The following is a 26,319-nucleotide window of genomic DNA, read 5'->3' as shown; positions in this document are numbered from 1 at the left end:
GGTGGAATCTCCCCATGGAATCCCCCTTTGCAGCGAAAGCTGTAATCCATGACCTCTTAGAAGCCCAAACTGAAAACCGAGTGCGGCCCAACCGGCAGTATTTCTTCAACCAGCTATCAGCTAACGGCTATAAAGCAACAACACGAGCAAATATGCTACGACCTTTTTCCTCCTGGGTTTTTAGGCCGAAACACAGCCGATGCCTCGGGGATCACTCCTTGCGGAGCCCATGCCGTGGGCCTCGAGTGAATCTACAAAACTCCCCAAATCCAATTAGTCCCTTGAAGGTATGAAACAGAGCATGGACCAAGAGACAGGGACGGTCAAGGGGAGACTCACGTATCCCACCACCTGACAAACCACCGGGCATCATCCGGGTTTGACCCAACCGGTTGTTCCCGCCAACTAGCCTTGCGCCTGTTCACTTCCTCATCCAGTGAAGCCCGCTTCTGATACATCAGACCGGCGTATTGTTGCTGGCCTGTCAACGTGCTAGTGCTGGGGCTTGACCTACGAGGCTCCGCCAAACTTGGCCGCCGTGCCATCGGCGGATTCTCCGTAGGCTGAGCCTGTCCAACTGGGGTTTCTGTGTGCGCTTTGGGCATCTCCGCCGGGGGAGTCTTGAATGTCGACACAGAAGACAAAGTTGGAGATGTCGGCGCAGTGGAGGGCTCGCTTCTCGTGCGGGAAGCAGTTTCCGTTGAGTCCTAGACGGAAAAGTCAACGAATAATCTCGAGTTGGATGCTTTGTCTGATCAGTTCTGGGAGAAAGGAAGGTGTGGCCGCCTCGGGAATACATGCCCTTCTCATATCTTCTGGTGATTGGGCACCCTGCGGCCGGCTTGGGTGGTAGTAATACGGCGGTCCTCCACGAACCCAGACAGGAGGATGCTCGGGACGGTCACCTGGGTGTTCAACCATGACGTGATAAGTTCAATTATTCGTATTAACGCGATCGAGAAGTGGAATTGACCATAAGTGGTTTATTTAATTGCAAGACATCACGTTCCAGCTCAAGCCAAGATATAGCGACCCCCGATTTACCTTCCAGACGGCTTAGACTTTCGACTTCGACCAGACATGCATGATAACCTACACCCATCCACACTTGGGGGGCGCAATACGTAAGGTGCGTCGGTGTGGCCAAAAATGCGGGGAAAATTCCTGGCTCGAGTACACGGGGTACATACGGCATGGAAGTCTCCTTTTTCCCTCTAGCCAAGCGTAGCTGGACGTTCAAAGTACTCTGTTGTTGCCGAGATCAATTGGAAGCCACCTTTGCTTATCTACATACATGGGCCTCCAGGTCTAGACCAGCACAACTGCTGCACGCCGCGTGAGCACTTGATACTCAGTCCAGTAGATGTCCATCGAGAGTGTGCTGTTTCGTAGAGTTGCAGGATATAGCACAAATGGTTAGTTGCCAGTGACATCATAGCTGAAGTTAATCGACCAGGTCAACATCAAGAAGGCAATGGATGATGGGGGGTTGGGGGCGGGGGGGAGTATCTTGACGAAAGTGTGTGCTTAGAAGTACAGTACTCTTTCGTCCTCGGCCTAGGGATGGCCCAAAGCGCCAAGTGTCGGGGTTTCGATGATATTCTGGTATTCTCCTTGGCTACACATAATAACTCACTGGCGTACATTGTAGAAGCGATTTACCTAGCCTACTCCGGGCAAAGGGTCGATAAAAGGGACTAACCGAGACAACCAGAAGAGAATATAGTCTTCAGTGGATAAATCCTCCTCGTGATACGGGAAAGACCAATTTCTCCAGTATATCCCACCTATCCTCAGTTCCGTGATCAAGAAGATTCTGCATTTGGGAGTTCGCTTTATCCTGTTTCAAATCATTATCAAGACGGACTTTGGCCTCTTCTTCAGGATATACAATCTGGTAATATTTCGAGAGGCGATCGCTGATCAGAAAGGGGGTGTGGTGATGATAGTTGCTTTGAGGATTGTATTGTCATCTCCCCAGGGACAGTTCACAACATGGTAAAGTCGGCTTCGCACAATAGCACTGTGGCTTCCCATAGCACGAAAATGCGGATTGTTAGTACAACTCATAAAACTAAGGTAAAAACAATCTGTCTCCTACAATATGTTTCCAGTTCTGTCTGCTTTTCATCATCGCTTAACAAGTCAGGGTCATCGGGGAAAGCTGCACAAATGACATTCTCCGAACTCTCGTCACTGTAGTTCTGAAAGCGCTATAGATATCGGCTTGGACACAAAATGGAAGGATGGCGGTCTGCTCCAAGTTCAATGATAACGCCGATATCTCAGATTCGCTAACGAAGATGGTACTTGGGGAGAGCTCCGGATGCCGTATTGTCGGCTTATTCAAGTGTTCTTCACCAGGCACAATGTGTCGTACCAGAGCGAAGAGATAATCTTCAAGAGTGCGAATCTAATCCTCCGGATTAACTCTCTTCTTGCTATAAAATTTTCTGTGAAGGGCTCCTCATGGACAACTTGATTCTCCGTACCTGCGAAGCCATCCAAGATCCCGAAGCCTAGCTGCGTTGAGAACGTCGGCTGACAATTTCCCTGGATCACGCGGTCAGAGGGCATTAGCTCTGAATATGAAAGGGAAGCCATACAGTGTCCTCGATTAATATCAAATGCACTTTGTCCAAGATATCACCAAAGAAGCTCCGCGGAGGGCCCTGTACAGGAACCACCCTCGTCTTAGTATCAACTGGTAAGGAGTCGGTATGATAAAGACTACCCCATTTGCAAGGAGCTGAATGTTGAAGAGAAGACTCTTTAATAGCAGCAATTCGTTCCATTACTGACTTCCCCTCCTCGACATCCATCGTGTACCAAGTCTTTTCCAGCTCCTTTCCAGCTCCTTTCTTCGGGCCTTCTACATAAGAATATATTCGCTTCCCGGGGGTTTGATTGGAGGCATTATTCCAAGTCAAAACCCTTGGGGATTGGGCCCGCGTGCAGTGGCAAACGCTCAATGGTTGCTATCCCCTCTTGCTACTCCATATCCGTTGGAACTAATATGGATAGGCCAGACTGGCAATGTCATGCCAGCCGTTTCAGGAGGAGATCTCAAAAACGAGATCAGAGTCACCTTCCGCTATTTTCGTAAAACGTACAATGTGGGTTCTTAAGTTATCGACAAAGCGGGCAGTGATGTCCAAGAGGGCATAGATGTTAAAGAAATCGGACAAACGTTTGCTCTCTTTACACCTTGTGCCCCCTGCAGGAGAGGCCATTGCCGACAACTTGTAATAAAATAAGTAAGAGAAATAAGAGAATGTGATCTTCGCGAGTCGGGTCCAGAGGAGAACTCAAAGCCATCGTCGTGATGGATAATTGTAAAAGTCATGGCGCAAATACTGGATATCCAGGCCGTGGACGCTCCTCACTTAGGATGGAGGAGTGGACAACGACCAGCGGAAGCAGATAGCCCAGGGGCAATAGACATCTAGAGCTAGAAGAGCGACAGAGCCTTGTAAAAGCCCAGATCCAGCCACGATCAAGTCTATACATAACCAGCCCCAGAGACTCGACTATGCGATATTATGAAGTTGTTCAGATAACTAGCTATACTGGATGTAGCATGTAGTGAAATTTTGACCTGGCGAGTAGCTCAGGATCCATATTCAATACAGCTAACTGATCAAGCTTGAAACATGCACCTTGTGTTCCCAGTCCCAATTCCCCCGTTGATTCCAACAGTGTATGTAACTATAAACTGATAGTGTTTTGCGCCTAGGATCCCTTTCACTAGCAGATAGGGATGCCCTATTGATGAAAATAAAAGAGTGAAAGATAAACTAAAAGCAGAAGAAGTGGAAGACAGGAGAGAATGTCTGGCGGTGAGGGAAGAGAGGCTTTTCGGAGCTGGCCGCGCGCGGGTTGATTTTAAGTTAACTTAGTTAAGTAACCAACTCGATGAGTGAGCGTTGAGTGGGTGGGATTGGCGACCACCAGCGAGCGGGTCGAAGCTCAAAATTTATCATCGTCGTGGATCGCGGTCTTTCTCCCCCCTCACTTAACCACTCATCCTTGAGAACACGCCACAATGGATTCTGAACAGCCGCCTCATTCTGTCTTCGACACCATCCTGGTGCTGGATTTTGGTAGCCAGTAGTAAGTATCCCTTAAATCTCCATTGCAAGAGACGTCGTGGTAACCTCCGGAGCCAGCTCGCATTTGATCATCCGAAGGTACTATTCCTTTGTCAATCCCCAGCCCATTGCCCCTGCGAACCGCAGCTGACTTGTTTAGACTGGTCAGCTCTGCTCCCGGCCTGCTACTACACCCTGATTTCCTAACTTTCCTTCCAGAGAGAGCTCAATGTCTACTCTGAGATGGTTCCTTGGTAAGTGCCGTCCCCCCCCCCGCGACCCCGATACACAAAGTGCGGATCTAACGAAACATCCAGCACCCAAAGGCTAGCCGACCTAACCTGGAAGCCCAAGGGTGTTATTCTCTCCGGCGGTCCCTATTCGGTCTATGAACAAGATGCTCCGCACGTCGATCCCGGTCAGTTTATGTTTTGCGATCTAGAGAGTTTTCATTCTTCCGTAACATCACCTGCTGATTTCTTTCTTCCAGCCTTCTTGGACCTAGGTGTCCCCATTCTCGGTATTTGCTACGGCATACAGGAACTCGCATACCGCCTGGACAAAGCAAATGTGACCGCCGGAATTGCGAGAGAGTACGGCCATGCAGACCTCAGCGCAAAGCGGCTTGATGACCAGGGACACGTCGACCGCTTATTCTCCGGCATCAAAGATAACACAAAAGTGTGGATGAGTCATGGCGACAAGCTAGTAAAGCTCCCTGAGGGCTTCCATACCATCGCTACTACTGCAAACTCGGAGTATGCCGGTATTGCCCACGAGACCAAACCCATCTACGGGATCCAGTTTCACCCAGAAGTCACTCACACTCCCGATGGCACTCACCTCCTCAAGAACTTTGCCGTGGATATCTGCGGTGCTGCACAGAATTGGACAATGGCCAAATTTGTCGACCAAGAAATCACCCGGATCCGCAAACTAGTCGGGGAAACCGACCACGTCCTCGGCGCCGTCAGCGGAGGTGTCGATTCGACAGTTGCCTCCAAGTTGATGAAAGAGGCCATCGGAGATCGTTTCCATGCCGTACTCGTGAACAACGGGTGTATGCGCCTGAACGAATGCGAGCAGGTTCATGAGACCTTGGGAAAGCATTTAGGTATCAACCTGACTGTAGTCGATGCTTCGAAACAGTTCCTGGATGCCCTCAAGGGGGTCACAGATCCAGAAAGGAAACGGAAGATCATTGGTGGAAAGTTTATCGATGTCTTTGAGGCAGAGGCCTTGAAGATTGAGGCCGGAGTCAAACATACTGGTGCAAAGGTCAAGTGGTTCCTTCAGGGGACCCTTTACCCAGGTGAGCCCGAGGATTGATCGGCCTATTCATTCTTTGCCTATCGGCTAATAAAGGGAAAGATGTCATTGAGTCTCTTTCTTTCAAGGGTCCTAGTGCAACAATCAAAACACACCATAACGTTGGAGGGCTGCCAAAGGTTTGTTGCAAGTTTTACGAAACATTTTGTTCCCCCGCTGATATTTGACCTCGTTCAGAGAATGCAAGAAGGTGCTGGTTTAAAACTCATTGAGCCCCTTCGAGAGCTTTTCAAAGATGAAGTGCGTCAGTTAGGAAGGGAGCTCGGTATCCATAACGATTTAGTGATGAGACATCGTAAGAAACCCCCGCCCGACAACGGTCCTTCAATCTACTAACATCATTCATTAATAGCGTTCCCGGGCCCTGGAATTGCAATTCGGTAAGTCAATGGTGCCTATATAGACTTTAACCACATGCAGGCCAGTATCTGACAACTTCCTTTTACATAGTGTCTTGGGCGAAGTCACTCCTGAGCGCGTTGAGATCGCCAGGAGAGCTGATCACATTTTCATTTCCATGATCCGTGAGGCGGGTCTATATGATAAGATCGCTCAAGCGTACGCCGCTTTGGACCCAACCAAGGCTGTTGGTGTCATGGTATTTCTTCAGCTTCACCCGAATGTCCGAGAGTTCAGCAAACACTAATTTGTGAGCAGGGCGATAAACGAGTTCACGCCGAGATGATCGTTCTAAGAGCCGTTGAGACCTCAGACTGTAAGTACACTACCTCCCTCCATGCGCCATCACCGGCTCCGTGGGTTTCTTTACCCAGAGGGATGCTGACCAATTGCTCTAGTCATGACATGTACAGCATATCCATTCCCTCACGAATTCCTTTCTAGAGTGTCGACACGGATTATCAATGAAGTACATGGTGGTATGTTCTGGCCCTTCTCCTACCTTCTGATTCATTGCTTGCTCCTTTCTCCTCTATGAATATGTATTCTAATGATCGTGATGAGTAGTTTCCCGAGTGCTATACGACATTTCATCCAAGGTGAGTCCGATCTCTTCACGTTACCTCAAGTTCAGCGTGACTGACGATGTGCCAGCCTCCCGCAACCATCGAGATGGAATAGTTGAATCTAGGTATGAGATCAGTTGGATTAGTACTCAATGGCGATATGGCGCATTATATCAAGCAAAGATGCATAAAAGTATAAAAGCATAAAAGTGACAGTATCACTTCGTACATACATATAACTATACATTACATGTACCTATATACCTCCCTAGTAATGTCTCGCTCCTGGTTGCCTTCCTTTACTTTAAGAAATGGTTCGCTGACCGGATATCCGGAGGGTATGCCCATTTTTATTTTTATTTTTTCTGTCTAGCAGTTTTGGCGCAAAAGAGCGATGTTAGAACAGAACAGCCTTCCTCAGCCTATTCCGATTCAATAAATCGCCAGCATTCCGGCCTGCTGAACCTGGCACATCAGAAGGGGAAGAGGGAATAAAAAAGAAAAAAAGAGAAATTTCCTCGTCCCCGGGAAGGCTCGAACTTCCAACCTCCTGATTAACAGTCAGACGCGCTAGCCGATTGCGCCACGGAGACCACATAGAAATTTTGCCCCAAAATTCCAAAAATCAGAAGGTGGTAATGAGCTGTCGTAAGAAGATAATTAAAAAAGACCAAAGCCGCATGCCTGTGCGCTTGCAAAGTTAAGGATTTCCTGGTCAACGTTGAGAGACACCCTGCCAAGCGTATGGGCTCGCCGCCTCGCCCATAGAAATAAGTCGTGCATCCTTGACAGCGAGATTATCAAATTGGCCACGGCGATGATGTCGCAGACGGCTTTGAAATCTAACAGCCATCAAGATGCTCTGGGTTCGCAGAGTTCAGATTCACATCTTAAGGCCAACAGCCTTCGCACGCATCTATACGGAGTACTGTGTACGACTCGGCTTTCACCAGTAGGCTTGTATGTATGAGTCCCCGTTGTCAGAGACTAACTAGGAAGAATTGATGGTTCCCCTACATGAGGCAAGAGGCAAGAGACTATTGTATTGCCTCGCTGATAAAAAGTGACAGTTTTGAATTGCTGGTTTGCTCCTCGGGTAGCATACATACATACGACAATGACGTGGAGCTATTGTATTCAAAGGAAACGAGGACAAGGGACGCCCTTCGGCGCCAAGTATCTGGGTGCTAGCCAGAAGCCCCTTAAGGCTGAAAGGCTTCTTTTGATCGGCCAGTCGATCTCACACCACAACATCTGCGCGGAAGATCTGATAGATCTGTGTGCATATCCCTGACCGGGTGTGGGTGGAGAGACCGTTGAACTGAGAACTGCATCCGGTGGAAGCTATATATCTCCAGGTCAATGAGAACGTCCTAAGAACCTTGTGCTGACTTTTTGTGTCAGCATATGTGAACCGTCTTCCGTCCCCTCAGGATTCAACAATAGGACCCTGCCACGAACTGTCAGAGCTGCGGAGCCGCGTTTCTTCTCAAGCACGGGGTATATAATATTCTGGGCGTGTTATCTCTTCTGCTGACTAGCGTTTATGGTACTTGTTCATGGCTAACAAGGAAAAAATTTGAGATAACGGTAAAAAAGAGAAAATAAATTTGGAGGGAGATCGAGAGAAAAAAAGGAGCAAAAAAGAAGCCAAATCATCGTCGTCCCCGGGAAGGCTCGAACTTCCAACCTCCTGATTAACAGTCAGACGCGCTAGCCGATTGCGCCACGGAGACTTGACATGTGTGGAGGTGGCGGCTGCTTCCACACTAGTCGAGAGTGACTCGGTTTACGGAGCTTAATTGGTTAATTAAGCTTGCAACCAACGCGTTTGGTAGCTATCCCTTGTGGATAGTGAGTTTTGTAGCCTCTTACACCGCGTAGCTGGCGAGTTAGTTTGTAGCTTTCTAGCAAGCAGCTAGCTAGCGAGCCGAACGAACGCCTGTCAGCACCAAAGCCATGGCAAGTTTCAAGACAACAAAATGAAGCACCGAACTCCTGACCCGGTAGCTCCAGAAGACCTTGCTACACCCCAAACAGACCTGTGACGATCTGCTAGGCATACAAACCAACCAACGGAGAGCGAGCCTCGAGAACCTGGGGTAGGTGGAGATGCATTTCAACTGATACTCATAGAGATCCAGAAGATGCGGAGAGCATAGCTGGAGATGAGGCAACTATTTGAGTACAGATTCAAGGGTCAAATGAGCTCCTCTAACAGGCTAGAGAAGATTTTAGGCATACGCGAAGACAATCACGGATCCAAGCACGGAGGCTGGCGAATTCATCGCACAATTCCTACGCATTGCAAAGACTGTCAGGAAGCCTATTGTCAGGCTGTTTGGGACCAGCAACTATGCCACATGGAAGCTGTTCTAAAGGTAGCTGAATTGGCGGATGCTGAAGATATTATCCTAGAGGAGCAGGAGGATTCGCCACGACCAGATAATCCTGACATTACGAGGTTCTGGAGAGCCAAGAATAATTGGCTATATGACTTAATTGACAGTACAATAACTACGCAAGCTAGAGTCTACTTCAAACAGGCGGGTGGCCTACAAGCTCTGGAAGTCTGTGGAGATAGCTCTCCTAGAGAAACCTCAGATCCACCAAGGACGCCTAGCAAAGGAAATACAGAATATGACACGACAGTCTGCTGGCGGAGAGAGGAACTGTATAGAGAGATTCCTCGCAATCCGCATGGAACTCGAGCGAATGGGGCTCAAATACCACGACCATGCCCTACATGACATTCTCAAGGAGAACATCACGCCTCAATGGCGAGAATTCATACAGAATACATACAACATGGCGTACAACAAAGGAGCGGACTTACAAGGGCACAACCTGGAAGGCCTACTGAAGGGATAAATCTGAATTCTGTAATTAATTTTTATTGCAAATTTGAGAGCTCGGGATCTTTGTGGCTCTTGCTTGCTGCTGGAGCTCGTTGCATGGGGATTCTTCATATCAAATCACAATGATGAGCGTAATATCTGACACCACGCGCCAGTTTGGCGGCATCTCGCACGGAAGACGCGAAGCTGGCAAACGAGGCAGCTTCCGTTGCATTTGTCTGACACCGCTCAATATCCAAAAAGAAAAAAAAAAAAAAAGAAAAAAAAAGAAAAAGAGACGAAGGAAATCTTTGACAAGTGATAGTAACAACCCGTCATTCCTTGATTTCCTCTTCATCTAGAGATTTTCGCCTATTTCCGCTTTGGGATTAGTGAGTCTCCGTGGCGCAATCGGCTAGCGCGTCTGACTGTTAATCAGGAGGTTGGAAGTTCGAGCCTTCCCGGGGACGACGAGAAAACTTTTTTTATTAAAAATATTACGAAATTTTTTAATGTTTGATGAACTTGGCGAGTGCCTCTTATTTGTTTCAACAGCCCCCCAATAGCATCGGTCAATAATAGCATCATCCTAATTGACCCTGATCGCAAGCCGTGAGGACGGCAAGCGCCATATGTCTCGACAATAGGTCGGTCTGGCGAGAGACACCACATTTTATCAACTGTTGAGTTAACGGCTGGATTCCTAACGGCCCACAGATCTGTCACAGCGGTCAGCTGTCCTCAACGCTTAATGTATGCCAGCGTGCAGGTAGTCAGGACTCAGTCGCGCAGACGCCAGATAGAGAGAGTCAAGTAAATAGAAAGAAGATACAGAAAAGACTTCGACACATCAAATAGTTATCAACTTGGGGGGTTGTCCCCAAATCATTTATAACGCCACCCCATACTTATTAGTGTGAGACACCGTTTGGGGCTGAAAGTCAATGTCTGATGAGTATGATACCTATTTTTGGGTTAGAAAGTTGGGGAAGCCTGTCTTCATCAGAAAAGAGTTTGCGTCAAGTCTTCCCAAAGATCCAGTACATGATGTCCAACTCGTGGAATCCTCGTAGAATTCAATCAGACCTTTACAGAGTTGGTTTGAGCTCTAATATTTAACTAGTAGAAAATTGATTCGTACTTCGCGGATCAGCGTGACTCTCAACATCTTGCAGGCAATCTCCTTACCTGAACATTGTTCTTCAGTGTAACGGGTTCGCGGGCAAATCCTTGCAGACTCCCCGCCTCTTCTAAGCCTTGGTCCCTCAAGGTGGCTGTATCATCAAAAACCTTTTATGAGTAGAAAACAAAAAGAACCCTTCGGAAAATAAAAAGTTCCTCTTAAGGAAAAGAGGACAGCCTCAATAAGAGATAACACAACTCTAGCCTGAATAACACAACAATATGTACTCTGTACAGATCCCCTATTATTCTACTAGCTCCGCGTCAACATTAGGTAACGAGGACTAGCTTAAGAGAAAGGTTTCTCTCACTTTCACTTTCACTTTCACTTGCTGCTCTTCCTTCTCTAGCCTTCATTAAAATCACCAAGATAAGTGAACGCTCCAAGCAGTGCTTCATGTGGGAGGCAGGCTTGCGGTGAGATCTCCTCTTGCTTGGCTGCAAGGCCACAAGCTGCGTAAGTCTTCTACCTGCGTGGATTCTTTTGCCTCCGCGTGGTTGGATAAGGCTAACGCATGCTAGGGGCTCGCGGTCTCCTCCTCCCCCCCTTTGTGGAGGAATTGTTTGGGCCTTCGGTGAGTGGTCTTTTGAGAGGCTGGGATGTAGTCGCGACTGACAGTTCTAGGGAATTGCTCCTCCCCCTCTTCCTCCACCAGCCTCCGCCCCTTCTCCGCCAGCTCTAGCTGTAGGTGCTCTTCCGCGAGCTGGCATTGGTTCGCGTGCTGACAGAATTAGGGTTCCTTCATCCCCTCCCGGCAGTTGTGGTCCCGCAGGCTTCGGCTAGCAACGTGAGTATCCACTATCACACTCTCTGCTCGCAGCTAACCTTCTCTATGTTGTGGTTATGGTGCCTCCCGCTCGGGCAGGTTGGCGGGGTGTCGTGGTCTTGCAGGGTGCCTGGGACCACCTAGCAACCCCGGCGAGATCGACAATGGTGGTCCCAGGCCACCTTCACCCCTCTTCCCCCGGCCGCCTTCTTTGCTGGGGCTTCGCGGGCCAACCTGGTGGTCCTCCCAGGTCTTCCCCCCTTTGTCCACCTGTGAAAGGGCATGGTGTCGCAAGCCTATCCAAAGGTCTGGGTTAATATCTGGTTTGGATAATCCAAATCAGCTGGCTCTTCGCCCCCAGCTCCGCAAGGAAATCCTTGTGACTTGTGACTTGGGCTGGGAGGCAGCCTCCACCAGGACGGGAGTACTCCGCCTGCAAGAGAGCTCAGCAAGGCTATGGCAACATGGTCTTTGCAGAGTGCATCTCCGCAGGCCGGGGTCAAAAATGTAACAATTGCCTATACCGTGGACACCTTACTTGCTCTCTCCTGCAGTAGGATTATAGGTAGTTATTCAATATCTTTTTGAGAGGGGCTGGTGGCTCTTTACATAGTCAGCCGCGGATTGTACTTGCGGGTCAATGTGGCAACGGGACTCTCCTTAGGGAGAGGATTAGGAAGAAATGCGCGAAGATAAGATCTCTATATTCTTCTAGCAACGGTATGACTCTGTGCCAGATTGCTACTGGCTTTCATAAGAGGTTCATGCAGTGGCTACCTTTTATGTTTTTTCTCAAGCACATGATTTAGCATCTCAGGAACACATACATCAGCTCCCAACATCTTGCAGGCAAGGTCCTTGCCTCGCGAGCGTCGTTCTTCATTGTAAGGGGTTCGCGGGCGAATCCTTACATCTGGTCTTCCAGGTCAAGGTTTGGCGATACAGTTGACTCGAGAAGAAGCTTGTTGGCTTGTGGAATAGATTGTTGAAGGTGGAATTTTGAGCTTGACATCAATTGAATGCACGTTTTCTTCTCCATGGCAAATTTCCCAAGAATGTAAAGTCTTGTAACTGGAGTCAACTTCTTATTTGAATATTTAAGCTTAAGCTCTTCATTCCATAGTTTTGTGGATGGTTTTGTGGGAAGGGTTAGGTTTGAAACACCGCAAATGTGTGATTGAAGCGTGCGGGAGCACCAATTCACGCAACCTTTTACAAGGCACTATATTCCATGCCATGTACAGAGGGAATAACTGCAGAGTGCTCTGTCAACTGCCACTGTGCTCCAGAGTGCAGACTAATCTGATATCATCCTAGATGGAACATCCATAGGTAGACCTCTTGGCAACGTTTACAATTGAAATCAGTGGAATGCAGAGATCATAGAAAGTATTTTGTTACCCCAAAAAGTATTAAAATCAAATGTTCCACCGAGAAAAATACTAGTAGTTTCTATAAATACAAGGTAAACCTCCTCACACTGTTAGAACTACCAGGGAGGATCAGCTCTGGTAGCCATACGGTGGGTGTTGCCATGTTCCTTGACCCACGTCAGAATATCTAATGCGGCTCTCCAGGTGAGAACGTCGTCATAGTAGTAAGTCATTTCAAAGCCATAGATGATGCCGTCAACACCGGCGGTGCCCAGCAACTGGTTGACGAGGTCGACCTGCCCGCTTGAGCTCGTCCATCCATACACTTTCCCAAGTTTCCCTTCATCCCGCAGTTGGGCACCTTGACGCAATTCGGTACAGGTGTAATAGCCTCCCTCATGGCAGCCTCCAAACTCAAAGCGGAGATTGTAATAGCCGTAGTCCATCACTCTTTGCGCCACTGGGATCCCTGATGCCACTTTGCCCTCATACTCCTTCAAAACAGCGCTAGCTTTGCCGCTCAAGCTTACCGCTTCGTAAGGATTCAACTTCTCGCGGATCACTTTTAACGCGCGGCTCTTTTCAGCTTTGTAGAATCCGAATAGGACGCGTATACCTTCTGGTTCCAGTGTTTTTCGCGCTAGGTTTCTAAGGGCCTCGATCGAGCAATTCAAGCGAGGTTCACAGTAATCCGGGTTCTTCATGTCTAACCAGACAAAAGTGACGTCCTTCCCCTTCTTATGCTCTTCGACAATGGTCTCAAACATCGTAACCGCGGAATCGCCAGCACTGGACCCTGTTGCGCAGTCGTGGTCTGCCAGCCACGTATTCCACTTGCGCCAGGCACACAAGTCGATTTCTATAGCGTTCGCGCCGTGTTTGAGGGCATCTCTCACTCCCTGGGCGGTCAGGACTCGATGGGCAATGGCGTAAATTGGTCGCTGGTTGGCGGCTTGTCGAGGTTCAATGGCGTCTATGCCGACCCCGGACTCCCCAGGCGTGACTGGCTCGGCGACGGTAGGGGGTTCTAGGGCGTATGAGTCGACCTCAACCTCATCAGGCGTGACGGGTACAGCGACAGCCAGGTGACTGCTGAATAGCGCGGCCGAACATAATAAAAGGCGGACAAGAGTTGAAACCAACATGGTTGGTTACGGGATTCCTCTGCTAGATGGAAGTTCTTTGGGTCACGAATGCTTTTTGCCGTGGGATATCTAGGATGAAAAGCAAGGCTCTTGGAGGCCTACGTCCGGGAGCAAAGGCTCGTTTATATAAACCCGAGCCCAGGGAGGATGATGCACGTTCTTCAACTACCCGATAACCGGGCTCGCGGTCCGCCAGGCACGATTGCGATCACGAGGAAAAGCCACCAACTTGTGGACCATGACTAGACAGCTGCCTCCACCGCCGAGCCGGGGGGAGGAATTCTCGAAGATCAGGAGATGCAACAGGTGGCAAGTAGTGTGGCTGGTTAACGGGCGCCCGTTGACATAACCGGTGACAGGTATTTCTCCCCGCATGAGACATGTTCCAGCCAGCTCGTTCCTGGGGGAAATGTCTCCCCGCGCCCATCGAATGACTGCTGATGCTCACACGAGGGGCAAAGGGTCTCTGGCCCTGGCCACAGATTTGGCCTCCCTCCTCCGTGCGGAAGAGGGGCCTGGGTGTGTCAAAGTTTGGACCAATGAAGCCAGCTAATTCAGTGAAAGGGACGGTGCATTTTTGGAGGATCCAGTGGCATGGGAAGCAAGAGCCAAGAAGCTAGTTGACCCAATCCAGAGAGTTCTGACCTTTAGCCTCTTCAAGCTAAGTGCCGATGAAAAAAATATTCATCAAGCAATTTGACAGCGTTCAGCCCCTTGCTTGACCTGTGAACAAAGCTTTGTTTGTTGGGCAGCTGGGTCAACGGCTGGTGATTCCAGAGTACCGAGCACGGAGTAACAGAAAACGCCACACATGGACGTTTATGGACGAACTTCGTATGTATAACAATGTGTGTACAGAGTAGTGCTGACGGATGCGTTGCTGAGCCTCCCGAGAACGGAGGGGTAGGCGGACTCGTCATGATCCTGGTTTATGGGCCACAGAAGGTTTACAGTTTTGAGTTTGTCAGGATCCTCCGTACGGGCGTGCCTGGGGCTTTGATCCTTGGTTGGTGAAACTAGTCCCGGCACGGTAAGGTCCAAAGGTTGAGACCTTACTCCGTACTCCGTATATTGTGGCAACATTGTACATACTAGTGCGGAGTACGGAGTACTCCGTACGGACTAAATCATAAACAATTGCCAGGGGGTTGTTAGCCGCGGAGTAGGGAGAAGTTCGACTCTTTGGACTCTGACTGCACTTGGATGGACATATGTCAATGTGGCGAAGCATCGCAATGAAGGCTCTCCCGTAAGGTACGGAGTATATCCAATCCAAATCCACGCGGATTCCCATCACATGCCAATCAGGTGGTGGAGATGCCTTTCATTGATGCTCCCTGCCGAGCAGCGCCATCAGTAAGTGGCCAACGAGTTCCGACACTGTCACCCTTCCCTCTCTTGGCTACTATGTATAGTAGCTCACAAGCACCGTGGGACTTGAGAGAATTCAACCATGTTTACTTCTCGTATCGTGCCATAGCACAACACCAGGTGCCCTGGAGTATTCGTTGACCGGCCGTCAATGCGATGGCCAACGCGCATCACTGTCTTTGATATCGTCTCATGGGCCCGGGGGCTATCGCGATGAGCCGGATACCTTCCGTTTACTATCACCAGAGCACCCATGGTACCAGGCTCATGAATGAGCTAGCAGTGTTTCCATCGACTTTATCCCGCTCCCTTTCCGCTTCGATCCTAAGTTGTTCAGCTCCCACGGGATCTCCCCTTCTCTCCTTTACCATGGTCAGAAACCACAGCGACCGTGCGAGGTGGCCCTGCATGTTAGATATCCCTCGGCTCATCTCGGAAACCGCGTACAAGAGACTTGCTACCAGGGCATCCTCACCGTCAGCTTCTGCCATTCGGGTTGCTAAGAACATTGAGACACCTCGAGGCCCTTTGTCTTCAAAAGAAGTTGTGACGCATGGCAACTGCTTCGGATGCAAGCAAGCTGCCGGGCCTCTTCTCTCAGACCTTACCCGTACCTGATCCTGCACAGAATGATGATGTCTCCACTCTGTCCCAGTGATTGGAACTGGACGAATTGTTTTTCAATCAAATTTTGCAGCTTACAACAGTACTCCAATGCGCCTAGTGCTCTTTCCGGTTGCCCCGTGGTGTATCATGGCGTATATCGATTGCGTTTCGGTCATCAGGAGTGAATCATTTAACATCATGAGTTTCTGAAAACGTGGATATATTTCAAGGCGTCAGCAACGTTTCCTTGCTCGGTATAGCTGCAGGCAATATCGCCATATATATCCGCCACCGGGGGTGAATGCGGCCCTTCAAGTGCTTCTCTCACTCTGAATGCCTGTCGATACACAGATCGTGCAGCGCTTGGTTGCGCCAGATCCAGTGCGATGTGGCCTAGCAGGTGATATGCCTGTGCATAGTTCGCAGTTGCACGCGCTAATCTTAAGCTGGAGACCGAATTCAAAGAATGATCAGGCGGTCATGAGCTGCTCATTCTCCCAGAGCTCTCTTATTCGGGCGTGTCAGGGTACATGCTCCGTACTTGATACTGCCGTTAACTTCAGGGTTTCGTACTCACCTTCCGGCACGGAAGACTAATTCCGCAAGAAGCTCCGGACTGGTAACGATAAGCAAATTCGCTCGAGTTAATGCCATGAGCCGGCCGACATGGGAGAGAATCTTGCTATATTTGTCGCATGAAGCCCGGCCATGACCTAGTTTACGAACCCTCTCATTCCAGGTGTTAGGAAAGCTAGAAGATAGCATCCTGATCGCATAGTTGAGGAAGGTAGACGTCTTGTCCGTGGTCAACCGCGAAAACACTATAAATAGGACGAGGCGATGGATCGAAATAGCTCTATGTGTTGATAGCCGACTGACCAGAGATGCTGCTCTCGTAAGATCGATCACACCAACCCCGAAACTGTTGGTGGTAAGCCTATATTTGTCGCACAGAGAAGCAGAGCTTACTCAAAATCATCAAACAGAATCTCCATGGCAGTGTCTGCAATTCCAAGTCTTCTGTTTAATATTGACTCCGAGATAAGATCCAGGTCAAAAGTAAGAATCTTCAGCAATGTCTTTGACTCAGCAGAGAGTTTTCCAAATGGACACTCCCACGCTGTATCTAATGTACGTCCATATTGTACCGGTGCTCCAGTTCCCGTGAACGCCTTTGTGGCTGAGCGTTGGTGTACCTGCAGGATCTCCTCATAGGAATAACCTCGGTCGTTCATAACTTCGCCTTATCTGGACCGTAGCTAGGGATAGGCCACCGAGAAACCGGAGCAACCCCTTTGCCGCCGCTGCGTCAGTTTCATTCGACGGTCGTGAGCTAGTCAAATTGTACAACACATCTATACCTATTTTCCCGCATAAAGGATTGGAGATGCAACAATTCTATTGCACGTTTAGACGCAAACGAATGCGATCGACAATTTATAATGATAGACCCTTTCATGCTGGCTGGTCAAAATATCAGGAGAAAAGATTTCCCCGCCGTGTTCAGCCAATCTTTCATATTTCGTATGGACTGATAGTTATCGTTGCGGCCTTCAGCTTGTAGCAAGCCAAGCTTCACCGCAAATTTTGAGAGTGCCTGCGCCATTGTAGCTTGAGTCTCAGACGGTATCCATATCACACCATGGTATAGCTTCATGGAAGGATTGGCGTAGTGTAGGGTAAGCTGCGTCTTTCCAACCCCACCAATTCCATAGAACACCATGACTTCGAGGTGTTCACCATCATCTTGAGGATGGAGGGCTCCCTGTAGAGCATCCGTCTCATCGCTTCTACCGAGAAATCTCACATTCAGGCCAAATGGTATCACGTAGCATGGAAGACTCTTCGCAATCGGCTGAGAGATATGTTGATTCCTAGTGGGCTCGGCCTTATCCACTTTTTTGGTCTCTCCAGAGCGACGAACCACACTGGCCTCTTCGTCGAGTAGCCTTGAAAATGTCGAATTTTCGCTATGTCCGCTGGAACCTCGTTTTTGAAACTTATTCCACGCCCGGCAAGTCTCGTTTATAATTGGATTGTTTCGAAAGAACGCAAACAAATGCGTGCAGAAGATTATGATCGCCGTATAACCATTAAGGAGAGCATCCTCCAGAGCGGACGTCACGGAAAGTCCTCGCTGACATCGACCGAATCTGAGTAGAGCCTGGTCTAGCTCTTCAAACATGTCTGGGAACTCAGGCAGGTTCAGCAAATTAACCGACGTGATCAGCGACACTGCGCGAGATTCTATGGAGCGACACATAGTTTCGGATCCAATCTCCCTTCAACATAAGCAGAGTAGAGCCCCATATCACGTCCGCAGCCTGACGATCCATCCATAAGGCAAGGGTGGTTGTAGTAGCAAACTCGTTGAGAACGAGAAGTACCGGGTGAAAGTTTTTGCAACAATATCCTCCAGCTCTCAGAAAATGCAGCAGGGTCAGCAAACGCAGGTGCCCCTTGATCTTCTCGAGCAACTCTTCGGGGCCATGAAGACTGCAAAGGTCTTTCGTCAACTGCCCGGACTTTCACGCCCCATTTCCTGAGCTCCCCACGTAGTACTTGTCAATGGTTGCTCGCGGCATCGGACTGCCATGGCGCACACTGCGGAAATTGCTTTGGGAATGGCACCGGTTTTCCATCAAGATCTTCGGAGAAGTTAACTCATTATCCGCTCCTTTAAGACCCTGTCGGAGAGCGGCTCGAAGACGACCTACATAGGATGACAACATGGAGTCACTATGGAACAGGGTCGCTGTCAGCCTGCGGGGCATGTGGGACGAGCTAACCCGCGAGTTAGTTAACCATGGAGCAGTCAAACGCATCGGGAGCTACTTAGTTAGCCGGTCAACCTGCTTTCATCGCCACCAGGAAAGTCAATCGCTGACCCGGTGGTTTGATCCAACCCAACGACAGACAGTAATTCGGAAACGCCCAGGACCACGGTTAATGTGCAACGTTTTAAAAGGTAGAACTATTGTAAGAACAACCTTATCCTGACTGGACGCATTTCCGACATTTCTCCAGTGTCTTTCGTGTACCATACCTACACACGCGCCCCAGAGCAAATCGCGTGATATGCCAATCACCCACATCGTTCTCTTCCAATTCAAAGACCGGAGTCAGCCCTGATGTTGTGAAGGAAGTTGAAGCTCAAGTGTCTCTCTCTCTCACTCACACACACACACACAACACACACACACACACGCAAAGAACCCTGCGGCATGACAAACGCATAAATACCTGCGGGACGAGTTTAGCAGACGCACATGGCTAATCATTCCCCCTATCAGACCTGTATCCGTATGCGGGCTCTCAAATACGACTGTCTCCACCCCTTTAGGTAGCTTAGTACAGTACTCCGTAGATGACAAGCATAGTCCTAAACGCCGCATCGGATCACGAAAATCCGAGCCGAGAAGCTGGAGACTAACTACCTGTTACATAGAGACTAGTGTCTCGAAAACAGTTCCATATAACATTTGCTTCCATTCCCAGCCAATTACACGAAGAGTCTGTTGAGACAGGAAATAAAGCAAGGCATTGGGTTGAACTATATCTCCACCCACGCACCCCCCTAACAAGCCTCCACTCCTATGTACATACAGCTTATGTTCCTGGTCACCAGCACGTTGATGCTTGATTCTCCCAACCTGCGAAGACTTATCAGCAACCTTGCTATACCAGTGTCTTGCCACATCTGCCCACACCTCCCTGCCGCGAAGGTCAGATTCTTCCCCAGCGATCCTGTATCGAGCCAAATCCCCTAAGCATTCAATCCAGGTATCCTTAAATCACGGAAAACTCTCAAAGTAAAACAACCATCATGGAATAGGCGGGGTACATAAAGGACAACACGGAGCTGACTCGGGTAGCCTGTGGTGCAAAAGTTCCACAAAGGAGTGTGTGGTTCTAGGGGCTGACTAGTTATTGAATGCGTTGACTGGTGCGGGCGTTGGTACTCCATAATGGCCATGAGGCGTGCATCGTCTTTGGGGACCATCGCCGCGGCCCCGCCTCCGTGGCTCTTCATCTTCTGCTGCGCTCACGCGGAACTTGTTCGGCCCTGCCCCAACTTTGTGCAAAGATAATCATTTCCTGGATTCCAGGAGTCGGAGGCGGTCTTGGATGGCGTACTTCCACTCCTTCGAAACTTTATATATAAAAAGGCAAAATAGGATTATTAGCACAGCAAAGAAGCAGAGTATCATCGTTATGCTGGACCAAAGAGAAGCCGCTAGAAGCGCTCGACCATTCGGCACGGGATCCACCTGTTGGACAGCAAGGGCAACCTGCAATGCGCTCAGAACTACTGAGGCAACTCCAATCAGAAACAAAGTTGGCCCGTAGAAGCGGGCAAAATATTCGCTGTACTGGTACTCAACTCGCTGGAAATGTGATTTTCCGAGAAGGAATGGTGCGTAGAAATTAAGCCTGGTCAGTCTAATCTCGCCGTAGGCATAACGCTCAGATACATCCTGGTTAGAGATCCCGCCCAGGTTTGTTGTAAACGAGCAGAATTGTTCCCAGGTAATCGCCTTCGGGACGAGGTGCAGAGTTGGATCTTGCGCGACATAGAAGTCAGATTCAGACCTTACAAGATAGAAGTATGTCCTGAGATAGCCCAAAGCCGCCTTTCGGACACTGCTATAACGGCTCCAAGGCGTACAGACTGCTTCGTTTCCCAAATAGCGTCGCCAAAAGTTGTACGACGTGAGATATCGGGGGAGGGGTTTCACAAATATTCGATCGCGGATCCACACCAGATGCAATTTCGGATCCTCGGTTACGATGATGGTTCGCCCTTTTACAAACTGTCGGTGGAGGGGGGAAATATTCGCGCTGTCCTGCTTTGACATCCACCAGAGCCTACCCGCCATCCGATCCAGGTCAACCGAGCAGTATTCTTTCTCGAGAAAGTTCAGCAGCCCATTTTGATCCTGAAGTGATATATCAGGATATCCCGGAAGGTTTTTGGCTGAAGGTTCGCTTGCCACTCGATGTGGGTCGGGATCGAACGCTGTGCTGAGCTGGCACTCTTTTGGAAACGGCGGCTCCATGAATCTTCAGAAGGACGCTCCAAAAATCAGGCCTTTAACAACAGGGTTGAATAGCGCTCTGTGTGAGAATAATTGAAGGGGCCTTCAACGAGCTTGCTCACTCTTTTGTTTCCCTCTCCCTACGACATGGGCTGCGATTGTTTTGCTGGCACCTGAAAGTCTTTCCTTTATCCAATCAGAAATGTGGCTTCGGGTTGCCGCCCTCAGCCTTCCTTCGCCAGTCGACCTCAGTTGATGCTGTCTGCCTTGTCAAAACCCTCACAGTTTATAGTAGGCCATGGTTTTTTGTCTATGCACCTCCAGGACCGGCAATATGGCCTATCTAGATCAGAGCACAATCGTCATAAGTGCTCTCATCGCCCTTGCAATTGCAATCTGGTGCCATCCACTCTCGTCTCGCTCCTCCGGGAAATTACCACCGAAACCCAAAAGGGCATTGACCTTACGTGTCGACGAGGTTCCCATTGACAAGGCGCACGCAGCCTTTAAGAGCGACCTAGAAACTATTATCGGGCGCGATCAAGCTTTGGAAAATGATACAATTTCCATATTGCAGCACCTGCTGGTACGAAGGGATCGGAAGGTGGCTTGTGGAACTGCCACCTTCTATACTTCAATTCCAGCAAGTGAATTACTTACCCGACTACACCGGGCGAGCTTTGGCTTTCAGTACCGCTTCGATATCAAGTTCTATGGAATCACCCCGCTTTATGAGACAGGCGGAGCCGCAGATGTTGAGTAGGCGCCTCAGTCTATGAAAAAATTGTACGTCACTCACGTATGCCACTCATCTCACAGTGTGATCGCTGTACCCGGCCTTGGGAGTCATGCGATTGGCTCCTGGAAGTCATCTAGCAACAACGACCTTTGGCTTCGCGACTATCTTCCAGACCACATACCAGACATCCGAGTGCTTTTGTATGGGTACGACAGTACACTGCAGGGGAGCGACTCTAAGGATTCGATCGAGGATCTAGGAACCCGCTTTCTAGAAACAGTAAAAGCTTTCCGTGCGGATATGGTATGTGAGATTGAGGAGTGTGAAAACCATGGCTCATTCTGTGGTAGACAGATCGCCGTCCCATTATATTTATCGGCCATAGCCTAGGAGGTTTGCTGATCAAAGAGGTAAGGCCGTTTACTTGTCTTGGCCGTCAGCTACTCGACTCTTACTGTATGACAGGCGTTGGTTCGTGCGAGCAGGAAATTCGATGATCCACAAAACCACAGGCTCTGCACAGCTTGCTATGGATTGCTTCTCTTCGGTGTTCCGAATCTTGGATTGCGAAATGAACAGCTAAGCAGTATCGTCAAAGGCCAGCCGAATGAAGGCTTGATACGAGATCTCGTAGTTGACAGAGATTCGGAACCATCTCCGTTTTTAAAGAGAATTTCCGGCCAATTCTCTGAGAGTTGTAAAGGCCGGTATCGAGTAATATCATTCTTCGAGCGAAAACTGAGCCCAACCATACAAGTTAAGATATCCTGTGAGAAAAGAAAAAATGCGGACACTAATAATTGTACTGTAGATTCAGCCTGACGGAACCTTGGCCAAGACCGGTCAGAAGATGTTTATGGTCACAGAGAAGTCGGCGACCAGCACAGGCTTGACCGCGGTAGCTGACGAAAATAACATTCCTCTCAACACCGACCACTCGGGTCTTGTGAAGTACGAAAGTAAGAGCCAAGAGGAATACCTCATTGTGAAGGAAAAGCTCAAGTTACTTGTCACTGAGGCGAGTCAGGAGGTTCCCAAGCGGTTTTCACAGGATAGTATGTAATTGATAGGCCTACATAGACTGTATCAAGTATTAGCACTAATGCACAGCTTTAGGCCTCACACCTAAACAGCAGCATCTTTGGAATGATCTCAATCAGCCGCCATATACATCATTCAGGAACTCATCCAAACTGGCCAAACCAGAGAAAGGAACTCTAGAATGGCTCAATCAGACAGAAGATACAGATCATAATGTGATCGTCCAGCGTCACCTGTCTTCAGCAAGCCTGCACATGGAGGACTTTAGATCATGGAGGGACTCAAACAAATCGGAAAGCCTTCTTGTGACTGCACCGCCCGGTCGTGGTAAATCAGTACTGTCGAATTTTGTTTTGGGACATCTTGAAAGCAGAATACCGCAAACGACGTTACTTCCTACCAAAATTATATACTATTTTTGTAACATCAAGAACGAGGAAGTTTCACGTAACGCGAGATCAGTTCTCCGGGCACTGATTATTCAACTCTGTGAACATCAGCGGCATTTATTTCAACTCCTTCCTTCGGAATATCAAAGAACCAGCGAGCGTTTCTTCTCAGCACCATTCGAAACATTACTACATATATTTAGGAAGTTACTTCGAGAAAATGCATACGCTAGTGTCTATTGTGTCATCGACGGCCTGGATGTTTACAAAGACGAAATGGATGAGCTGATCACGAAACTGATTGAGGACTTTAACCCTGAATCCACAGCAGAAACGTCCGTTGTTTTGAAATTGTTTTGCACGTCAAGACCGGAAAGGCATATACTTGACCTGTGGAAACGGGCGACACACAGGATCCTTCGGTGCCATCCCCATGATCTCAACCTCTTCATCAACTCCCGGCTTGAGGGTTTAGAAGAGAAGTTCAATGACGATATGAAACAAACAATTAAAACTCAATTGTCTCAAGGCGCCAATGATACGTTTCTCTGGCTTGAGGTCGTCCTTAGGAGGATTAGGGCAATCAAACTGCCGAGCCTTAAAAGAATTACGGAAACAATCAAGAACAGTCCGCAAGACCTGGATGAGCTGTACCAAGTCATCATTGGACGGGTACTGGAAGAAGATATTGACAGCGCTCGCTTCTTGGCCTGGGTAGTATATGCTAAATACCCTCTTGACCTCGAGACTCTAGCAGACGCCGTGGCTATCGATCCTAGAAAGAAGTACAAGACTTACACGGACTGCCTTCAGGACCGGCCACACCTGACACCAGATGAGGTACACAAAGACTTTGGCATGCTTGTTGACGTCATTGGAGGCAAGATATTTCTCATACATCAGTCTGTCAAAGACTATTTTGAGAGTCACAACCCCCTCCAGCCCCTCATAGGAATCCACCCTCGGCTGGCTCTGACCCATATCACCATGGCATACCTGTCATTGGATGAGTTTAGGCTAGCCAAGAAGAACATAATGGAGCAAAAATATCCACTGTTGGAATATGCTGCTACCAATTGGTACTCTCACATTGAGGCAGCCGCTGAGATAAATTGCCATCACTCCATCAAGGATTTTCTAAAGACGATTCTTCCCCCTAACCCTAACGCACAAGTATGGCTTAGTGTGAACAAATACTTAAGATTGTTTCCAAATTATTTGCCTACTCCTCGGGCGAGCGAAATCTCAATTAGACTTGACATTAAATGGCTGGCAGAATTACTGTTAAATGAGGAACTACCAGAAGTTAAAGATGATTTTGATAAAGATTGTCTATCAGCAGCTGCAGTTTATGGTGGAAGAGTGTTAAAAGCTTTACTGGAACATGAAAAGGGTATACAGTTTAAGATTTCAGGTGATATTGTCGAAAAGATTGCAGGAATGCACCATTATAGCATGATGAACCTTCTTCTGGACCAACGAGGAGCAGATATCATAATTACTGAGGAGGTGCTCAAAGCAGCTGCAGGGAATGAGAAGAGTGGCAAGGAAATGATGGCACTTCTTCTTAATCAACAAGATGCACACATTAAGATCACTGAGGAGGTGCTCAAAGCAGCTGCAGGGAATGAGAAGAGTGGCAAGGAAATGATGGCACTTCTTCTTAATCAACAAGATGCACACATTAAGATCACTGAGGAGGTGGTCAAAGCAGCTGCAAGAAATTGGCACAGTGGCAAGGAGGTGATGGTGCTTCTTCTCAACCAACCAGAAGTGAACATCAAGATCACTCAGGAAATGGTAACAACAATTGCAACAACCTTTAACAAGGACGGGATGGCACTTCTTCTCAATCAACAAGAAGCAGATGTTGAGATTACTGAGGAGATGGTCAAAGCAGCTGCAAGAAATTGGCACAGTGTCAAGGAAGTGATGGCACTTATTTTCAATCAACAAGAAGCAGATGTTGAGATTACTGAGGAGATGGTCAAAGCAGCTGCAAGAAATTGGCACAGTGGCAAGGAGGTGATGGTGCTTCTTCTCAACCAACCAGAAGTGAACATCAAGATCACTCAGGAAATGGTAACAACAATTGCAACAGCTTTTAACAAGGAAGTGATGGCACTTCTTCTCAATCAACAAGAAGCAGACATTGAGATTACTGAGGAGGTGCTTAAAGCAGCTGCAGGAAATAAATACAGTGGCAAGGAAGTGATGGCACTGCTTCTTAATCAACAAGATGCAGACATTAAGATCACTGAGAAGGTGCTTAAAGCAGCTGCACAAAATTGGTACAGTAGTAAGGAAGTGATGGCACTGCTTCTCAATCAACAAGATGCAGATATTAAGATCACTGAGGAGGTGCTCAGAATAGCTGCAGGAAATAAATACAGTGGCAAGGAAGTGATGGCACTGCTTCTTAATCAACAAGATGCAGACATTAAGATCACTGAGAAGGTGCTTAAAGCAGCTGCAGGAAATAAATACAGTGGCAAGAAAGTAATGGCACTGCTTCTTAATCAACAAGATGCAGACATTAAGATCACTGAGGAGGTGCTCAAAGCAGCTGCAAGGAATTGGTACAGTGGCAAGGAAGTGATGGCAGTGCTTCTCAATCAACAAGATGCAGACATTAAGATCACTGAGGAGGTGCTCAAAGCAGCTGCAAGGAATTGGTACAGTGGCAAGGAAGTGATGGCAGTGCTTCTCAATCAACAAGATGCAGATATTAAGATCACTGAGGAGGTGCTCAAAGCAGCTGCAGAGAATCAGAAGAGTGGCAAGGAAGTGATGGCACTGCTTCTCAATCAACAAGATGCAGACATTAAGATCACTGAGAAGGTGCTTAAAGCAGCTGCAGGGAATGAGAAGAGTGGCAAGAAAGTAATGACACTTCTTCTTAATCAACAAGATGCAGATGTTAAGATTACTGAGGAGGTGCTTAAAGCAGCTGCAAGAAATTGGTACAGTAGCAAGGAAGTGATGGCAGTGCTTCTCAATCAACAAGATGCAGATATTAAGATCACTGAGGAGGTGCTCAAAGCAGCTGCAGAGAATCAGAAGAGTGGCAAGGAAGTGATGGCACTGCTTCTCAATCAACAAGATACAGACATTAAGATCACTGAGGAGGTGCTTAAAGCAGCTGCAGGGAATGAATACAGTGGCAAGGAAGTGATGGCACTGCTTCTCAAATATCAATCAACAAGAAGCAGACATTAAGATTACTGAGGATGTGAGGATTCACCTGTGAACCCCTTACACTAATGAACAACACTGCCTATAAAGGCTGGAAGCTGCTTGCGAGATGTTGGGAATGGATATATGTTTTGTGAGATGCTAAGTCACATGCTCACAAGCACATATAAAAGGCAACCACTGCGCAAACTGTGAGGATTGTACTTCGCGGATCAGTGTGGCAAATAGATCTCTAGTACAAATTGTATGT

General features: G+C 48.4%; 11 protein-coding genes and 3 non-coding genes across 14 annotated transcripts; 5 read left to right on the top strand and 9 right to left on the bottom strand.

Moving 5' to 3' along the window:
• Nucleotides 1–211: 211 nt before the first annotated feature.
• Nucleotides 212–605, bottom strand: D8B26_007955 (uncharacterized protein; the record flags this gene model as incomplete). The annotated part of the gene is made up of 2 exons (XM_066125693.1): nucleotides 212–251; nucleotides 340–605. 2 exons carry the CDS (start codon nucleotides 603–605, stop codon nucleotides 212–214), a joined length of 306 nt encoding a protein of 101 aa, XP_065981777.1.
• Nucleotides 606–720: 115 nt separating this feature from the next.
• On the bottom strand, nucleotides 721–1,101 carry D8B26_007954 (uncharacterized protein; the record flags this gene model as incomplete). Its single annotated transcript, XM_066125692.1, has 1 exon — nucleotides 721–1,101. Exon 1 carries the CDS (start codon nucleotides 919–921, stop codon nucleotides 721–723), a length of 201 nt encoding a protein of 66 aa, XP_065981776.1. The 5' UTR covers nucleotides 922–1,101.
• A 736-nt stretch (nucleotides 1,102–1,837) lies between these two features.
• Nucleotides 1,838–3,233, bottom strand: D8B26_007953 (uncharacterized protein; the record flags this gene model as incomplete). The annotated part of the gene is made up of 4 exons (XM_066125691.1): nucleotides 1,838–2,397; nucleotides 2,493–2,553; nucleotides 2,607–2,872; nucleotides 3,089–3,233. The coding sequence occupies 4 exons, from the start codon at nucleotides 3,231–3,233 to the stop codon at nucleotides 2,138–2,140; spliced, it is 732 nt and encodes a 243-aa protein (XP_065981775.1). The 3' UTR covers nucleotides 1,838–2,137.
• A 1,035-nt stretch (nucleotides 3,234–4,268) lies between these two features.
• GUA1 (GMP synthase (glutamine-hydrolyzing)) lies at nucleotides 4,269–6,638 on the top strand. The gene is made up of 11 exons (XM_003067419.2): nucleotides 4,269–4,345; nucleotides 4,409–4,509; nucleotides 4,582–5,403; nucleotides 5,463–5,539; nucleotides 5,598–5,715; nucleotides 5,773–5,800; nucleotides 5,871–6,018; nucleotides 6,078–6,135; nucleotides 6,218–6,298; nucleotides 6,387–6,418; nucleotides 6,474–6,638. Exons 1-11 carry the CDS (start codon nucleotides 4,335–4,337, stop codon nucleotides 6,498–6,500), a joined length of 1,503 nt encoding a protein of 500 aa, XP_003067465.1. The 5' UTR covers nucleotides 4,269–4,334; the 3' UTR covers nucleotides 6,501–6,638.
• A 266-nt stretch (nucleotides 6,639–6,904) lies between these two features.
• Nucleotides 6,905–6,978, bottom strand: D8B26_007951. The gene has a single exon. It is a non-coding gene; the product is annotated as a tRNA-Asn (tRNA).
• Nucleotides 6,979–8,047: 1,069 nt separating this feature from the next.
• D8B26_007950 lies at nucleotides 8,048–8,121 on the bottom strand. Its single transcript has one exon. It is a non-coding gene; the product is annotated as a tRNA-Asn (tRNA).
• A 1,497-nt stretch (nucleotides 8,122–9,618) lies between these two features.
• D8B26_007949 lies at nucleotides 9,619–9,692 on the top strand. The gene has a single exon. It is a non-coding gene; the product is annotated as a tRNA-Asn (tRNA).
• A 2,968-nt stretch (nucleotides 9,693–12,660) lies between these two features.
• D8B26_007948 (uncharacterized protein) lies at nucleotides 12,661–13,689 on the bottom strand (the record flags this gene model as incomplete). Its single annotated transcript, XM_003067418.2, has 1 exon — nucleotides 12,661–13,689. The coding sequence occupies one exon, from the start codon at nucleotides 13,687–13,689 to the stop codon at nucleotides 12,661–12,663; it is 1,029 nt and encodes a 342-aa protein (XP_003067464.2).
• A 1,563-nt stretch (nucleotides 13,690–15,252) lies between these two features.
• Nucleotides 15,253–15,678, top strand: D8B26_007947 (uncharacterized protein; the record flags this gene model as incomplete). Its single annotated transcript, XM_066125690.1, has 1 exon — nucleotides 15,253–15,678. One exon carries the CDS (start codon nucleotides 15,253–15,255, stop codon nucleotides 15,676–15,678), a length of 426 nt encoding a protein of 141 aa, XP_065981774.1.
• A 184-nt stretch (nucleotides 15,679–15,862) lies between these two features.
• On the bottom strand, nucleotides 15,863–16,901 carry D8B26_007946 (uncharacterized protein; the record flags this gene model as incomplete). Its single annotated transcript, XM_066125689.1, has 3 exons — nucleotides 15,863–16,112; nucleotides 16,244–16,588; nucleotides 16,636–16,901. The coding sequence occupies 3 exons, from the start codon at nucleotides 16,899–16,901 to the stop codon at nucleotides 15,863–15,865; spliced, it is 861 nt and encodes a 286-aa protein (XP_065981773.1).
• A 233-nt stretch (nucleotides 16,902–17,134) lies between these two features.
• On the bottom strand, nucleotides 17,135–17,929 carry D8B26_007945 (uncharacterized protein; the record flags this gene model as incomplete). The annotated part of the gene is made up of 1 exon (XM_066125688.1): nucleotides 17,135–17,929. The coding sequence occupies one exon, from the start codon at nucleotides 17,927–17,929 to the stop codon at nucleotides 17,135–17,137; it is 795 nt and encodes a 264-aa protein (XP_065981772.1).
• Nucleotides 17,930–19,757: 1,828 nt separating this feature from the next.
• Nucleotides 19,758–20,726, bottom strand: D8B26_007944 (uncharacterized protein; the record flags this gene model as incomplete). The annotated part of the gene is made up of 1 exon (XM_003067416.2): nucleotides 19,758–20,726. The coding sequence occupies one exon, from the start codon at nucleotides 20,724–20,726 to the stop codon at nucleotides 19,758–19,760; it is 969 nt and encodes a 322-aa protein (XP_003067462.2).
• Nucleotides 20,727–21,039: 313 nt separating this feature from the next.
• Nucleotides 21,040–21,834, top strand: D8B26_007943 (uncharacterized protein; the record flags this gene model as incomplete). The annotated part of the gene is made up of 2 exons (XM_066125687.1): nucleotides 21,040–21,464; nucleotides 21,525–21,834. 2 exons carry the CDS (start codon nucleotides 21,040–21,042, stop codon nucleotides 21,832–21,834), a joined length of 735 nt encoding a protein of 244 aa, XP_065981771.1.
• Nucleotides 21,835–22,294: 460 nt separating this feature from the next.
• Nucleotides 22,295–26,093, top strand: D8B26_007942 (uncharacterized protein; the record flags this gene model as incomplete). Its single annotated transcript, XM_003067415.2, has 2 exons — nucleotides 22,295–22,499; nucleotides 22,561–26,093. 2 exons carry the CDS (start codon nucleotides 22,295–22,297, stop codon nucleotides 26,091–26,093), a joined length of 3,738 nt encoding a protein of 1,245 aa, XP_003067461.2.
• Nucleotides 26,094–26,319: the final 226 nt, after the last annotated feature.

The sequence above is a fragment of the Coccidioides posadasii genome, chromosome 4, assembly GCF_018416015.2.
Source record: "Coccidioides posadasii str. Silveira chromosome 4, complete sequence".
NCBI classification, from domain to species: Eukaryota; Fungi; Ascomycota; class Eurotiomycetes; order Onygenales; family Onygenaceae; genus Coccidioides; species Coccidioides posadasii.
This window is presented reverse-complemented; position numbering and strand designations above follow the sequence as displayed.

Coding starts and splice junctions, on each gene's coding strand:
- GUA1 (XM_003067419.2), top strand. Junction 4,510..4,581: donor TGCTCCGCACGTCGATCCCG/GTCAGTTTATGT, acceptor TCTTTCTTCCAG/CCTTCTTGGACCTAGGTGTC. Junction 6,419..6,473: donor TATACGACATTTCATCCAAG/GTGAGTCCGATC, acceptor ACGATGTGCCAG/CCTCCCGCAACCATCGAGAT.